This window comes from Achroia grisella, unplaced genomic scaffold, assembly GCF_030625045.1.
Source record: "Achroia grisella isolate CSIRO2021 unplaced genomic scaffold, CSIRO_AGI_Agris_v1 utg1064, whole genome shotgun sequence".
Lineage (NCBI taxonomy): Eukaryota > Metazoa > Arthropoda > Insecta > Lepidoptera > Pyralidae > Achroia > Achroia grisella.
Window position 1 is genome coordinate 894,945 of NW_026712568.1, and position 14,928 is coordinate 909,872.

At 33.0% G+C, this 14,928-nt stretch overlaps 2 protein-coding genes across 2 annotated transcripts; one reads left to right on the forward strand and one right to left on the reverse strand.

Annotated features, from left to right (window-relative positions):
- The first annotated feature begins 621 nt into the window (after window positions 1–621).
- On the forward strand, window positions 622–5,013 carry LOC131841893 (uncharacterized). The gene is made up of 7 exons (XM_059190264.1): window positions 622–778; window positions 1,540–1,692; window positions 2,284–2,414; window positions 2,497–2,752; window positions 3,366–3,550; window positions 4,039–4,240; window positions 4,892–5,013. The coding sequence occupies exons 1-7, from the start codon at window positions 622–624 to the stop codon at window positions 5,011–5,013; spliced, it is 1,206 nt and encodes a 401-aa protein (XP_059046247.1).
- A 965-nt stretch (window positions 5,014–5,978) lies between these two features.
- LOC131841672 (prostaglandin E synthase 2) lies at window positions 5,979–13,654 on the reverse strand. The gene is made up of 5 exons (XM_059189995.1): window positions 13,085–13,654; window positions 9,515–9,724; window positions 9,002–9,204; window positions 8,219–8,431; window positions 5,979–6,772 (listed from the first exon to the last, which is right to left on the reverse strand). Exons 1-5 carry the CDS (start codon window positions 13,349–13,351, stop codon window positions 6,502–6,504), a joined length of 1,164 nt encoding a protein of 387 aa, XP_059045978.1. The 5' UTR covers window positions 13,352–13,654; the 3' UTR covers window positions 5,979–6,501.
- Between the last annotated feature and the right edge of the window lie 1,274 nt (window positions 13,655–14,928).

A 14,928-nucleotide genomic window follows, 5' to 3' on the forward strand; every position in this document is an offset into this window, starting at 1 on the left:
CACAATAATATCACTATGCAATCTCTTTCTATTTAGGTGCCTCAAAGTAGGCACAGGACTTTAAGTATACCTACTGTATTTGAGACAGATTATTAATGTCTCAATTTAGAAGGGTATATTTGATATTCATGTGTGGAATCATTTAAAATGTCAAACTAGCACCGAAGCAACACAAACTGTAAACTCTACCAATAAGAAAACTGACGATATCGTATAAAGTAAACATACATGTTTTCATTCTTAATCTTTCTGATTATACGGATATGAAAGGAGAAACCAAAAGAACATGTATAATGCATAAATATAATGAAATAGGTGTACTATACCTACACAAAAACGTTGTAGTTATTTGCTCAGTGGTAGGTACGTGTGTAAGCGTCATTTTAGTGTAGAAGACGGTAACGACCAAGTCGCTAAATGAAAAACCGTAATATCCCTAACAGTTCACACAAACAAACATACCGTTATCACCCACTTTATATATACATGATTGACATGACCTCTCTCATTTCTGGGCTAGAGGTGTCAGCTTTTGTGGAATTTCGAACAATATGGTGCTACGTTTATAAAGTAGGTTCGACTTAGGAAAAGAGACTTCCTGAAGAATTTGACAGCAGATCAATGATGGCTCATAAAGTGTTTTTGGTTGTGATTGCTACAATTTTTATAACTATTACGGCTGTGTCTATAAACCATGAAAACAATGAAAAAGAACGGTATGGAGACCATATGGACGATAACGATATTGAAGAATATAGTGACAGAAAAGGGAAAATATGTAAGTTATAATCGTACGTTATTGTTTGAAATTATTCTATTATAAAATTGAGTCTTGCGAAACTCATGCTTTGCGAAGCTATACTATTTTACAATGATATACCTATATTATGTTTGCGTTTAAAATAAATGTATTTACAAGTCACTACATTGTATTATATTATGCATACTTAAATAGGTAAAAATTATCAAAATAAAATAAATTATTACGAAAGTACTTTAGTGTGACCTACCTATGCTGCCTACTACCTATACAAAAACTCCTGACGTCAATTTATTCGTTCTTGTATTTATATTTTAATTACTTTTACTCTTTATGTAACTATATACTAGTACACAGTTACAAACAATAGTAGCATTGGGTTATACAATATCCTAAAATGTACGATGTGAATCGAATAGATAATGATCAAGAACTTTATTTCAAAGTTACGATAATTTAAAAGAACAACACGCAAGTTTCTATCTCGTTCTTCTTATGATGAGACAGCTTTCCGAATGAGCTGTAGATTAAAAGAAGGATAACTATGACTATTCAAAAGTGCTTAAGTTTATTTGAATAAATTTTTTATTCTGTTCTGTTCGAATATAGGTAGGTACACCCATACAAAGATACAGCGTAAATCACACAAAAATAGGAATTGTGATTGAAATTAATACTTCAAACGAATAACAAATGTTTATCTGTTCAAATTGTTAACAATATCTATACTATTACCTTTACAGGAAATACTTACTTTTTGTTTCACCGTTCGGTTACAGTGTTTCCTTTCTTTAGCGTCGTACGTTTTGCGAACACTGAATGTTCCAGTACAAATGCCATGAGTGGAACGTGTTTAGCGCGGAGAGAATGCCACAACCTCAACGGTACAATCACGGGCAATTGTGCTTCTAGGAGGGGCAGATGCTGTGTTGGTATGTGCCTATATATTAACAACTTTAAGTAGGGCGATATTAGTGCATCCATTTTCAATGTATGCTGGCGGATCCTCAGGGAAGAGTATAGAATACGTCGATAAGGCCACGTGGAGTTCAGCCTAACAGGTACATAGGGGTCACTAATGCCCATTACTATTATTCCCCTACAATAACAGTTTTACCATCATAGATCTGTCTAAACTTCTACCGACAGTATCTACATCATATAATTTTCTCATTATCCGTTCGCATTCATAATCTTTTCAGAATCTGCCTAAAATTAAACTTTAGACAATCTTAGATATCATGGTTACAAAACATCTACAGCACTTTGTCGTCTCTATTGTTATTATAACGTAAGTGTTCTTTTATTAAAACGATTTGAAAATCTTTTACGAGACCAATTATTTGTAGCTATTCCGTTTTGAAATTGAAAGTTCATACTAATGTACACATTATTGTCTCTAATGGTTAAAAACGCTTATTCCCCTAAAAGATCAATTATTTAATTTTTATTTAATTACTATACTATCCGTCATCTTACCTTCAGTATCTGTTAACCCGAATACGATGTATTAAACTTTTTAGTGGCCAGAGGATGTGGCTCCACCACCAACGTAAACAACACTTACTTTACCAGCCCAGGGTACCCTGCTGCATACCCAGGGGGTGGAGCTTGCAGTATTACTGTTTACAGATGTAACAGCAATATTTGTCAGGTAAGATATTAGATGTAACTAGATAATTTTATAATGGAGTCGTGTTTATCCCATCTTAACATAACCATTTTAACTGTGTTAGCTTCGCATCGACTTCTTGGACATGGTGCTCGCTCAGCCTGATGGCGACGGTAACTGCAATACAGACTCCATAACAATAACAGGCGGGAACACAGTAGTCCCAGTTATTTGCGGGGATAACACAGGCCAAACCCTGTTTGTGGACTTCAACGGAAATACAGCGATTACTATTACCATCACTGCAAGCGCATCTACAACGTTCTCCAGAAGATGGAACATTAAACTTGTACAGCTAGGCTGTGATTGTCCCGGGATAGGTATGTATGTATATTAGGATAACATTTTTAATGGATTAGCATGGCTGGCATACGTAGATGATACAATGAGAGAAGTCAAACCGTAGACCACCATAATAAATTCACCAGTACCACGACAGTTTCCAGTGGAGATCACGTAGAAGTCGACCTGACAGAGTAAGCGCATTAGCCATAATTATGGCCACTAGTCTCAGTTACTAGGAATACTCTCACTACACTTATTAAGACGTGTGTTAACATAGATATGTAGGTCTAAACCCAAGAGACATGACAAATTATCATAGTAAAGGTTTGACCGCTAACTTGGAAAACTCAGAATATCGTTGTCTATGTACATGTGATTATTTTTTAATTGTAAACATATTTTTTAATGTTATAGGGATAGCGCGGTATAATTTGAAATTAAATAAAGCATATTATAATTTACCGCTTACTTAATACAAATAATATAATGGTATCTATTTAATACGTATCTATAGGTAAAACGCAAACCCTATACTCATTAAATATGGACCCCAAATATTCAAAAAGTCAATAATTATACATAATCAGTATAAGTTTGCCAGTACCAAACAGATATGTCCCTCATATATGTACATGTACACCTGTCCAGCTCCAAATGGGTGCTTGCAGTACTACACCGGTACTTCAGGGACAATAAATAGCTTTAATTACGGAACTGGAGCAAATACGGCCCTGAGCGCGTCCCTTGTGACCGGCACTCGACAAATGGTCAACTTGAACTATGGAATTTGCATCCGAATGGAAGCCGGTTATTGTGCCATTCAATATTCTCAGGTAAGAATTCAGCTAGAATTTACATGGATACTGCTTTGCCATTATTTGGGTCGGCGCATGTCTTCTTCCACGGGCCGCTTTCCAGCATCATATCTGAGCTTATACTTCTTTTATGCATATATGTTTCAGATAGTCCATAAATCATTTCATCACTTCTTCCTTTACATACATTTACAATTATCACAAGTAACAGCCATATATTGATGTATCTAATCTACGTTTTCTCCATATACGTGATATGAATATATAGAGAAATAATACGTATATATAGATATAGAAATAATATCCGTATATAAAAAAAATTCTTGTTCTTGTTTCATAAACTCCAACAACATAAATATACATTGCCAATCGCATTCTTATTTTAACTTTATTTTTTGCTTTCTGAATACTATTCCACAAGCTTCAACACAAGGCAAGGTAGTACTAGATATCTTTATTACATATAGGTAGGTGTGTTATATGTAAGTGTAAAAACTAAATTACAGAGTGGCGGTGATGTTTATTCATTTACTGTATCTGGAGACGTGGAGGGCGCAGATAACACTGTCCTCGGGACTGCAATCGGTGCGTCTAACGATGGCGCTTGCACCACAGACTACGTGGTTATCCCAAACCCGACGGTGTCGTCAACAGGCCTCCCGGTAGGCACTGATCGCTTCTGTGGCCTCGGATTTGTCCCCGTACAGAGTAAGTAATTTTCTATTATTAAATATTTTATAAATGTGATTCTGTTTTACTGCGAGACGGTTGAACTCATTTTCATGAAATCTGGTTGTAAGCTGCGTATCGCCTTTAATACAAACCGTTACCAGACATTGTCTGCTTTAGATAATTTTCTTTTTTCTTTTTTTTTTCTCTTGTGGTACGGCATTCACCCCGATTTTAGGGTATTTCGCCAAAAACAAAACGGGGAAACGTCATTAATTTATATCTAGCAACAAAAATTTTGTAGAATAGGGATAAGGATTAGGTTAGGAAATTTCTGTCAGATAATATATTTAAAATCGAAAGTTATTAAAACTGTTTCTTTTTAATGTTATTGGAATGTCAAACATGCTGACGACCTACTTGACGGTAAGTGGTGACCATCGCCTATATCTAGATATATATGTACACGAACAACACTACGGACATCACGTGACACCCATATAATGTGACACCCGTTATACCACTCATGCGTTGCCATTCCAAAGGACTATTTGTCCTGTCATCCCTCTTATCCTGTAATTTCGTTGTCAAATCTGCACTCTACAACTGAAACACAGTTTACAAAGTTTTTTCTCAGGTCCGTTTAAAAATTGCTAATGTAATATAAAATATGCAATTCATTGTTTACAGCTGCTGCCAAACCATTCGTACTTTACGTGGTAACGAACGGTGATGAAGGAGCAACAGCCACAACGTCGCCTGACATCGCAAACAGGGGCTTCTCTCTTTCATATTCAGAAATCGCCTGTTAAACTTTCGCTGGCACTATTATATTTAGGACGGTACTATCATTCTAGATATTTATTGATAAACTGTTATTAATATTAACAAATATACGTGTTATAGTATTTGTGATGTAATAATTACCAAAATTTGAAAACATTGACAATCACACAAAGACATATTATTTCCTATATATTAATAATATTTCTTTTTAAATGTATGTGTAACAAATCATTTGAAAGGGAGACATTAATTTACTTAAGCTATCAAATTTAAAATCACTGTTATTGTTTCTTTTTCGAATTTGTATCATCATCATCATCATTGCCTTGCCTTTATCCCATTATTTGGGGTCGGCGCAGTATGTCATTTTCTTCCACTGATCTCTATCAGTCGTCATATCTAAACATACTCTTCTTTTATTCATATCATCTTTCACACAATCCATCCATCTTTTCTTAGGGCGTCCCCTCCCTTTATATCCATCCACATTCATATTATACACTTTCCATAAGACATGGTCCTCATTCCTCCGCATAACATGCCCATACCATTCTTTTTCGAATTTGTATATTGTACCAATTTTTTCTAACATAATAAATATTTAATATCGGTATTATTCAAGTGTTTATTTTACCTCTACCATAATTTAAAACAATTGAATATAGTCAATATATTCATCATAAAGGTATATTGGATAATGAAGAGACATTATTGTAGTGAAAATAATACTAACTTTCCACCTACATCACTAATTATGTTTGTAACCAACGTGAAAAAGGTCTAATCCACCAATACAATCAATCGAATTTGGTAAAGCTTAGTCTTGTATAAGTTGGCGAAATATTGAATAAACCATATAATAATCGATCAGATTCCAAATATTGACCGACTTCGAATGTATTGTGAAATAAATAAATTGGGATAAAAAAATAGATAATCATATTTGATAAACTATATTATTTCAACAACAAGATAATCACACTTTGAAATAACACTCTAATAAATCTTTGAACTACAAGGAAAATATTTAATAATTTTTTTAATCTTCGCAACATGAGTGATGAATACTTAGAATAAATCACAAAACAATACAACATAGACCGCAGGGATGCCTGCAGGCCTACAAAGGCTACGACTAAAGGCAACACACGCATAACTCATCTCTGAAGGCACGATATTAAAAAAATACTATTTGAGGATAATAATTCATATAAATATTTAAATAATAACAAAGTTTCACTGGTAATTATCCTATACAACTTGTAACAGTCAATATGAATGGAATGATCCTGTCTGAAGGCTCTAAAAACTATGGGATACAGCTTTGAAACCAAATAAAATGTTAAAACGCTTTACATTTTCTAATATACATTAATACGTAAATTTTTTATATACCCAGATATTGAGTATTATATTTGTGTTATTTATTCCCTGTAACATATACCCATAAATCAAAATAATAATCTAATTACTGTGTGAAGCTGGGGCAAACTAATCGTTAATATTAAATACAATTATGCATGAACTGTGGCTGCAACTACCTTGCCCATTTTCCTGCCTATAGTATGCTTTATATCGTCGTACCATTTACCTATGTCGGTGTGATTTCTTAAATCCTGAAAAGCTTGACATCCTTCTATGCTACTCAATACACCGTAAACACTAATATCCGCTAAATTCGGTTGCTCGCCACCTAGGAACCGCGAGCCTTTCTTCTTAACTGCATCAGTCCATTCATTGGCAGCATCATACAATGATTGCCGGACGTCATCTTTGATATTATGCCTGCAAAATAGCAATTTATACATTAATTAAATAATTAGACAATATACAATTTACTAATACAACAAGTTTAACAAAAATATTATTGGTATAGTAGTTATTGGCATAATCATACTGTTAAAAATGTAGGGGTTCCGTTTTATTCAGTTTGTTCAGTCTGTTGTCAATTTTTTTTTTTTATCATTATTACATAGTATAAAACAAAGTCGCTGTCGCTGCCTGTCCCTATGTATGCTTAAATCTTTAAAACTACGCAAAGGATTTTTTTTCAAGAAGATATTTTATATATATGGTACATGTACACCCGTGCGAAGCCGGGGTGAGTAGCTAGTAGATAATAATGGAATGGTGCACCCGCCTGCCGTAACGGTTTACGATGGCAGGGCACCAGAGGAGGATGAGAAGATGAACATGAGGTCATGTTAGTTAGCCCATCATGACAAATTTTCAATGAATTTTAGCAATGGTTTTCCCGGTTATATAAGGATTACAGAGATAAATATTTACCTATACTAGTACATTATTAGTGATAATGTTTTTAGTAAAAAATAATACTCGTAACATATTATAAACAAGTATACAAATATGAAGGAATAGCGATCTCATTAAAGTATCCGGAGGATGTAGAAAAATTATTTTTAACAGAGACATTCGTCATTCATCTTGAACACTATCAGAGGTCATCGAGTACATAAAACGCGGCTGCACCTACTGATAGCGTCTGCAACGCTTTGTTGAATAATATGTTTTAGTTATTTGTTGCAAATATATCTTTACACACAAGCGACTGGTACTGTGCTAGCGGCTGAGCGTACCCTTTCCGACTAACCGTGAATAATTAATGTGCCTGCGACCTAGTTCGTACGTACATTCGTAGAAGTCATCCATTGATTGCAATCAATGGCAAGTCATTTATTAGTATACTAGATTATCCGCAACTTCGTTGGCGACACATTTTCCTCGTTTGTGCAACATTTTTCGTTACAGTTCAACTCCTATTGGTCGTAGTATGATATTATATGGCCCATGACTAAAAGAATTTTCAAATTCTGTTGACTACCACCTCAAATTTTACCTCTATAATATTAGTATAAATGAATAAATAAAGTTATAATGTCCTGAATATAATCGTTAAATTAATAATTACTTCACCCTTTATTTTTTTCATTGCTGTATTTAAGGCATATTTTTGCCTTCTCAAAAGTTTATGATTTTAATAAATAGCAGCGACCCGTCCCGGCTTCATTACAAATGTTAGAATTTCTCGGCTTGTTCTATACTACAACACACTTGCATTATTATACATATAAACCTTCCTCTTGAATTAGTCAAGTATTTTTAAAAACTGCATTAAACTCCGTTCAGTAATTTAAAAGGTATGAGCAAAGAGATAGCGGCAGCAACTTTGGTTTATACTATGTACAGATAAATATGTTGTCTATTAATTACCTAGCCTTTAGTCTCTTAGCTATGATCCACATAGCTGTAGCTCCACCATACACCATTACTGCACATTCCCAGCTAGGGAACGATTGTCTCCAGCCACCTGCCTCCTCGAACCACTTGAATGTCTCGAGAGCTTCACTAGCAGTACGGTATACATTTGGTGACAGTGTGTGAACAAGCACCCGATCAGCCCACTGACGCCATTCACGTTCTTCACTACAATTTAATAAATGTATTCATATTACATTTCTCCGAAACCGAAATGTCTTACACAGAGTATGTTAGTTGTGGTTGAACATGACACCATATTCTGCATCTAAATATATATAAGGCATAAGTATTCAAAATTTTTAACAAATTTCAATAAAAACAAATTAAGCATAGTTCATTAATTCATAATTTAAGAGCTGTGCTCTAGTCTGTGGAGCTCCCACTATTTTCCACGATCTAGTAGTCTTTTTACAGCTAAAAAGACTGCTAGAAGATCGTGGAAAATGGCTATGAAAATGATACGACACGACAGTCTAAGATTGTTAAATAAATATGCCACATGTACACAAACAGAAGAAATATGGACAAGTCCAAGTAGATCATTCTCTATTGTACAACTAAGTTGGAGGATAGTAACAGGGACTAGTGGTCCCATTGCTAGCTCTGTTCCTTGTCAAGGTTGGTCTCTGGAAGCCTTCGTCGTTAAATCCTCAACATCACCAGAACTTAACGTATATTGTGACAATAAAACAATAAATAATAAAGGCTATCTATTTCTTTTTTGTTAATACTTACTTCTCAGCCGCTTTTTCACGTTCATCGGGCACAGTAGTGTTGTGCATAATAAAGTACTTGTTGGTAATGTCTGTTGTGTTTTTCCCAGCATCATTGAGGTACGTAGTAACCGGATAAAATTTGGCTACTTCTCGTAATTGAGACGACTTATCCTGTAAATACGTCTCCAGCACAGAAATTATAGCCGTACTGTCTAATAATTGCTGAAACAATTATTTATTTCAATTATAATAAAGACCAACATTTTATATTGCTAATTTTCAAATTGACTGTTTTACATACAATGGTTAATACTTTGTTAAACTCACTTAGGTATAAAATGAAAATAACCAGTAAAGTGAAAGAAGGATTTCCTTCACTTTCAAAAACCCTTCCTAAATACAAAAACTGCTTAAATTTCACGACTAAAGGTGCTAATAAAATTATTTTTCGATATACCTTGACCTTTAAAACAACCCAATTTTTAATCCAGTATCCAGTATAAGCTAACATAGAACAACAATGGAAACACACCTGATACCCGCCATCCACCTTTGCCAACACAATGGGCACTTTTTTGTAAGTTGACCATTTAATATCTTGCCGAAGGACAGCATCGACTTCAACAATATCATAACTGATACCCCGAGAGTCAAGATATGCGCGAACTTTGCAACAAAATGGACATGTTCTATATTGGAAAAGGACCAATTGTAGATTACTGGTGTCAGCGTCGTTTATTATCTGTAACAAACATTATATCTTATAAGACTATACAACATTAGACAATATGAATATATTCATAGAGAAAGCGGTTCAAAATAAAAAAAAATATATTGAACTGAAGTGATATGCATTTCAGTTACTCATACAAGTTGTTTTTTTTTTGTTCATTTTTCTTCCCTACCTGTTCATTACATACATATGTATCTACTAATGTATTATATTGTATTTTATTTGATATTTTCTGTTTTTATAATATAGATAAATAATGCATTAATCAGTACAATTATAATAAGAAAAATCAAATCACATAGTAAATTAGACATACAAATTCACCATACAACTTTAAGGGACATATATTTTAGAGCACTTGTACTTTGACTTGTACTTTATATAAAATAGACTTTTAAAAGCCTTATTTGTTACAACAAACAACTTTAATAAAACAAGGTTAAGTTAAAGTATTAGTAATAACCAAACATCCATATTAAATCATGAACATTCAAAAATTCAATGGTAACTAGCCAGACAGACATATAATATAAATAGTCTGAGCACATACATATTTTTATCACAATACATTACTAAATAAGAGAGACATTAAAATAGAATTATACATAATTAACATGAACTCTTATAAATCTTGATATTAACTTATAATAAAAAATATATTCTTAATATAGCAATTTACCACACAGCAAATAGCCATGAAAATAATACAATTTAAGTCATATAACGCATAATGGAGCTTTTTATACCAGTTCAGTCAATTAAGCTATGACAGTCGCAAATAGTAAATCAGTCAATACCATATTCATATCTCCTTAATATTGCAATTTACCGCACAGCAAATCGCCGTGAAAAGCATATAATTTAAGTCGTATAACGCAGGAAGGAGCTTTTTATATCAATCCAGTCAATTAAACTATGTCAGTCGCGAAAAGTAAATCAGTCAATAATATATGTCTCTTTAATATTGCAATTTACCGCTCAGCAAATCGCCATGAAAACCATACAATGTAGGTCGTATAACTCATGAAGGAGCTTTTTATACCAGTCCAGACGATTTAGCTATATTAGTCAGGAAGAGGAAATCAGTCAATAATTTAATATTGCAATTTACCGCTCAGCAAATCGCCATGAAAACCATACAATATAGGTCGTATAACGCATGAAGTAGCTTTTTATACCAGTCCAGTGAATTAAGCTATGTCTGTCGCGAAGAGGAAATCAGTCAATAACTTTTTATTGCAATTTACCGCACAGCAAATCGCCTTGAAAAGTATAGAATGTAGGTCGTATAACGCATAAAGGAGCTTTTTATACCAGTCTAGTCAATCAAGCTGTCAGTCTTGAAGAAAAAATTAGGAGTAAGAACTAGTATTATATAAATACCCGCACAGCTGTAATCTCAGATGGAGTAACTGATATTGTTGCTGTGAAAGCATCATGGGTTGTGACCACGTTTTGGCAAATACGCCAGGCAACGAATGAGACTACCAGCACCTCTAATTAATTTGTTATTGTCTCTAATAAGTATGAATCTTTTACATATTGTTAATCGCAATTTTTTTTTAATGCTGTCAAATTTTATTGCAATGTGAAGTTTTTAAAGCAGATGGGAAACTACAATGATTTATAGAAGTATACCTAAATCAGTATTTTTAATAATTTGTAATAAATTACATTAGGTCACTAATGTAAAGTAATTTATTACAAACTACTATATTATGTTAGACTGTTATGCAAGCACACTGTAGATATAATTTTAAAGATAGAAAATGCATCTTCGCAGATCCTACAAGAAGTGAATAACAAGAATTAATTATTTCATATTCACTAACAAATACTTCAATAAATGGCATCTCTTATCTTGGAATTATTAAGAAAAAAGGAGTGTGTAGTATTAGGATAACAGTGTACCACTTCTCAAAATATCATTGTAATAATAATGTGAGAGAACATGAAATACATCCTTGTAGTGAGTGATAACAACCAGAGCAAATAAAATGTTTGCAACATTGTAATCAATATTATAGGTACTACTAATCAGTTGCAAGAATTATATAAATCAAACTTCATAAATTATATTCCTTATCTTCCAATTTGCTCCACTTAATGGGATTGCACTGATAAAATAAGGTTTTAATTTTATAATATAATAATAATAATTATACAACAAATTTATGGACACAACCTTTATTTACATTTTTGTAGAATAGTACTATACTATACAACAATAACAATATTTTAAATCGGGAAGATGGTTATAGGCAACTTATTCTGGAATGCAGTAAATGTTTGATTAAACAACAATCATTACTGCAAAATGTCTTACATGTACTTATAAAGTAATATAGTGTCAAGATGAGTATAGAATGAATTGCTGTGCTACCAACAAACCAGCATATGTGAAAGAAAACTATTATTTCTGCCAATAATCTACTTTTTATTTGCTGTTCAGTTTAACCATGATCATGGATGTTGCAACATTGCTCAAGTATCAGGAATTGAATACGATAATAATGAAACATGGTAAGATCCCATAATTATTTAACATTACATAAGACATCTTTAGGTTAAAACTAGATAGAAAACTTTTAGATTCATAAGTACAACTGTTTGTATTGCTCTGTGTGTTTTCTATATGTATGAAATGTATTTAAGTATAACTATCATTTATATATTTATTATAGGTTTATTATTATTATTATTATATCTCTATTTTTAGATATTACTTTTCGTTACCTCAGCTCAGGCCATCGTAATATCGATCCCCATTTGAATTGGACAGGGGATCGATCGGAGGGCGCCCGAGGGCGCCGGTGTGGAGCGCAAGGATGCGCAATATTGTGTGTTTGAGGTCGTCGTCTTCGCCGGCGAGGACAGAGTCGTGTGTGTGTAAAAGTGTGGTTGGGGTGGAACGGGTGGGGCCGTGAAGAGGTTTCCTGCCGTTATGGGGTCGTCGGGGTCAATGAGAACGTGCCTCGGGCGACGTTGTCGCGTATGTCGGATATTACTCCTCGGTGCATAGTCAACCGCACTGACTATAAACGGGTTAGGGTGGAATTGGGCAGAGTCAAAGAAGCTATATGATAGTATTGTATATATATAGTGTTAATATCAAGATTTATAAGTACTTACATGTTGTCAGATATATTTAACACATATTTTTACTTTTGTCTGTAGTGGACATATTAACACCATATTATATGTTGTCAATACTTACTTTCGGATTAAGCATGACATAAGGAATTTAGCAGTAATAATTACAAGGGAACAGATGTGATTAGTAAAATTAAATTTATATAGTTTGCCACTTGACAAGCTTGCCAAAAGTGGATTAATTAAAAACATTGATATTAAATTGAAAATTCTTACCTTATAATGAGGTTTGTAGAGTGGTGCTGTTTTCAAAAATGGATACTCTTCATTGTCTACTGGTGCCAAACTCTTCTTAGCATTTATTTTATAATGTGTATAACCTCCATAACCCGCTCCAACGAGAATTCCAACACTGGCGCTTACAACTGTTAACTTCACAGTTGACCTTGGTACACGACTCTTAGATGAATAAAACAATTTAGCATTTGCTTTTATAGATGGAATAATTACTTTACGAAGTATTGTGAAGGTTGAATGCCACATTTTATTTCGACATTAGTAAAATGTATTAACCATATAATAATAGAGTGTTCGCTCCCGGTCTTCTCGAATCAAATTGTCTATAGAAAGTTGAAATTAATTCACGATAATAATAAACTATTAATAAACAATAATAAGTAATTAATGAAATGTTATGATGAAATTAATAACTATATTTTATTTTTTGGTTAACTTTTACTACCTGGAAACTTATATATATATATATATATATATATATTATGAAACAGAATATAGACTAATACCGACATATAGATGACAATCGGATACTAGGAATACGAAAAAAATTTTACGAATCTAAGTATGAAATTTCTTCCGGGTACAGATAAAAAACTTGATCACGGTGTCCCCTACGCCAGGTAAGTATTAGATAAAAAACTAAAATTACTTGTATTCTGTGCAATTTAAAAAAATACAAGGACATTAGGTATTCATATACACATACATATATATTTGTTGACTTTGACCGTTTAAAAAATATTGTGTGCCAATATTTTTTATACGGCCAAAATCAACAAATATACATATATGTTTTTAAAAAAGCATTATTTTACAACAATGTTCAATGTGGTAGTTTTTACTGTATTTTTAACAGAAAAGTTTTGACTGACATATAAATATAAGAAAGCTTATAAATACATGCGTTAAAAAAACATGTAATATTAAGATCTATAGTTTTTTACATCCAAATCAAAAAGATTTTGCATCACGCGTTTGCATAATAAAATTGTGAACCCATAACAAACTTCTCTTTAAATATTATAAATTAACAATAATAAATCGTTTTGGTTCTGATTGGATTTCTTAGACCACCTTATGAATTTATTATAGACAGGAAATGAGAAGGACTCATAGAATCAAACTTTCTCAAGAAATGGTGGTTCTGTTCACTGTTCAGTGGTGTAATTGCAGAAAATATAGGTAATTATTACAAACACCTATGTTACCTAAAAACATTTCTTTCTCAAACTATATAGAGACATGCAAATAATTGTAGTTTAACTACTATTTGATTAGTTATAGAATTTCTATACTTACTCTATGGTGTGTTGTGTATTCTGTGGTTTGGTTATATTATTATTGATGACGTCATACAATACTTCAATAACAATAATCAATATTATCGCGAGGTATCATCTATCGCTTATTGACAACACAGAAAGAATAGATACAATGAAAAAACGATTGCAGTCCTTGACAGATAGTTGGCACTTATTGGCACGCTGAATATTGTACATGAAAATCATGTATTAGTAGTGAAAAAATATACTAAATAATAACAATAATAATAAATATGTGTCTTCATTATTATTGTTGTTATAATTATAATTTTGGTTGGTAAACCAACTGTCTTTTTCTTCCGATTTTTAAACCTGGCATTATCGATACATTTCATTAGAATCTGAACTGACAAACTTTTCAGAGAATAGAAGTTCTATTGTACTTCTGTACTACATAGATAGGGGGGGAAGGGGTTATTAGTAATGTGGACTCATGACCTATTTACTAGCAATGTACCATGTCAAGTTGACCTCCACGCGGTTCCCCCTGGAAACCATCGT

Excerpts from the sequence above, each read along its gene's own strand:
- LOC131841893 (XM_059190264.1), top strand. The coding sequence starts at position 622 with ATGATGGCTCATAAAGTGTTTTTGGTTGTGATTGCTACAATTTTTATA. Across the intron at positions 2,415-2,496 it reads GTAACAGCAATATTTGTCAG|CTTCGCATCGACTTCTTGGA; the intron begins GTAAGATATTAG and ends TAACTGTGTTAG. Across the intron at positions 4,241-4,891 it reads CGGATTTGTCCCCGTACAGA|CTGCTGCCAAACCATTCGTA; the intron begins GTAAGTAATTTT and ends CATTGTTTACAG.
- LOC131841672 (XM_059189995.1), bottom strand. The coding sequence starts at position 13,351 with ATGTGGCATTCAACCTTCACAATACTTCGTAAAGTAATTATTCCATCT. Across the intron at positions 9,205-9,514 it reads AGGTGGATGGCGGGTATCAG|CAATTATTAGACAGTACGGC; the intron begins GTGTGTTTCCAT and ends TAATTGTTTCAG. Across the intron at positions 6,773-8,218 it reads GCTAAGAGACTAAAGGCTAG|GCATAATATCAAAGATGACG; the intron begins GTAATTAATAGA and ends GCTATTTTGCAG.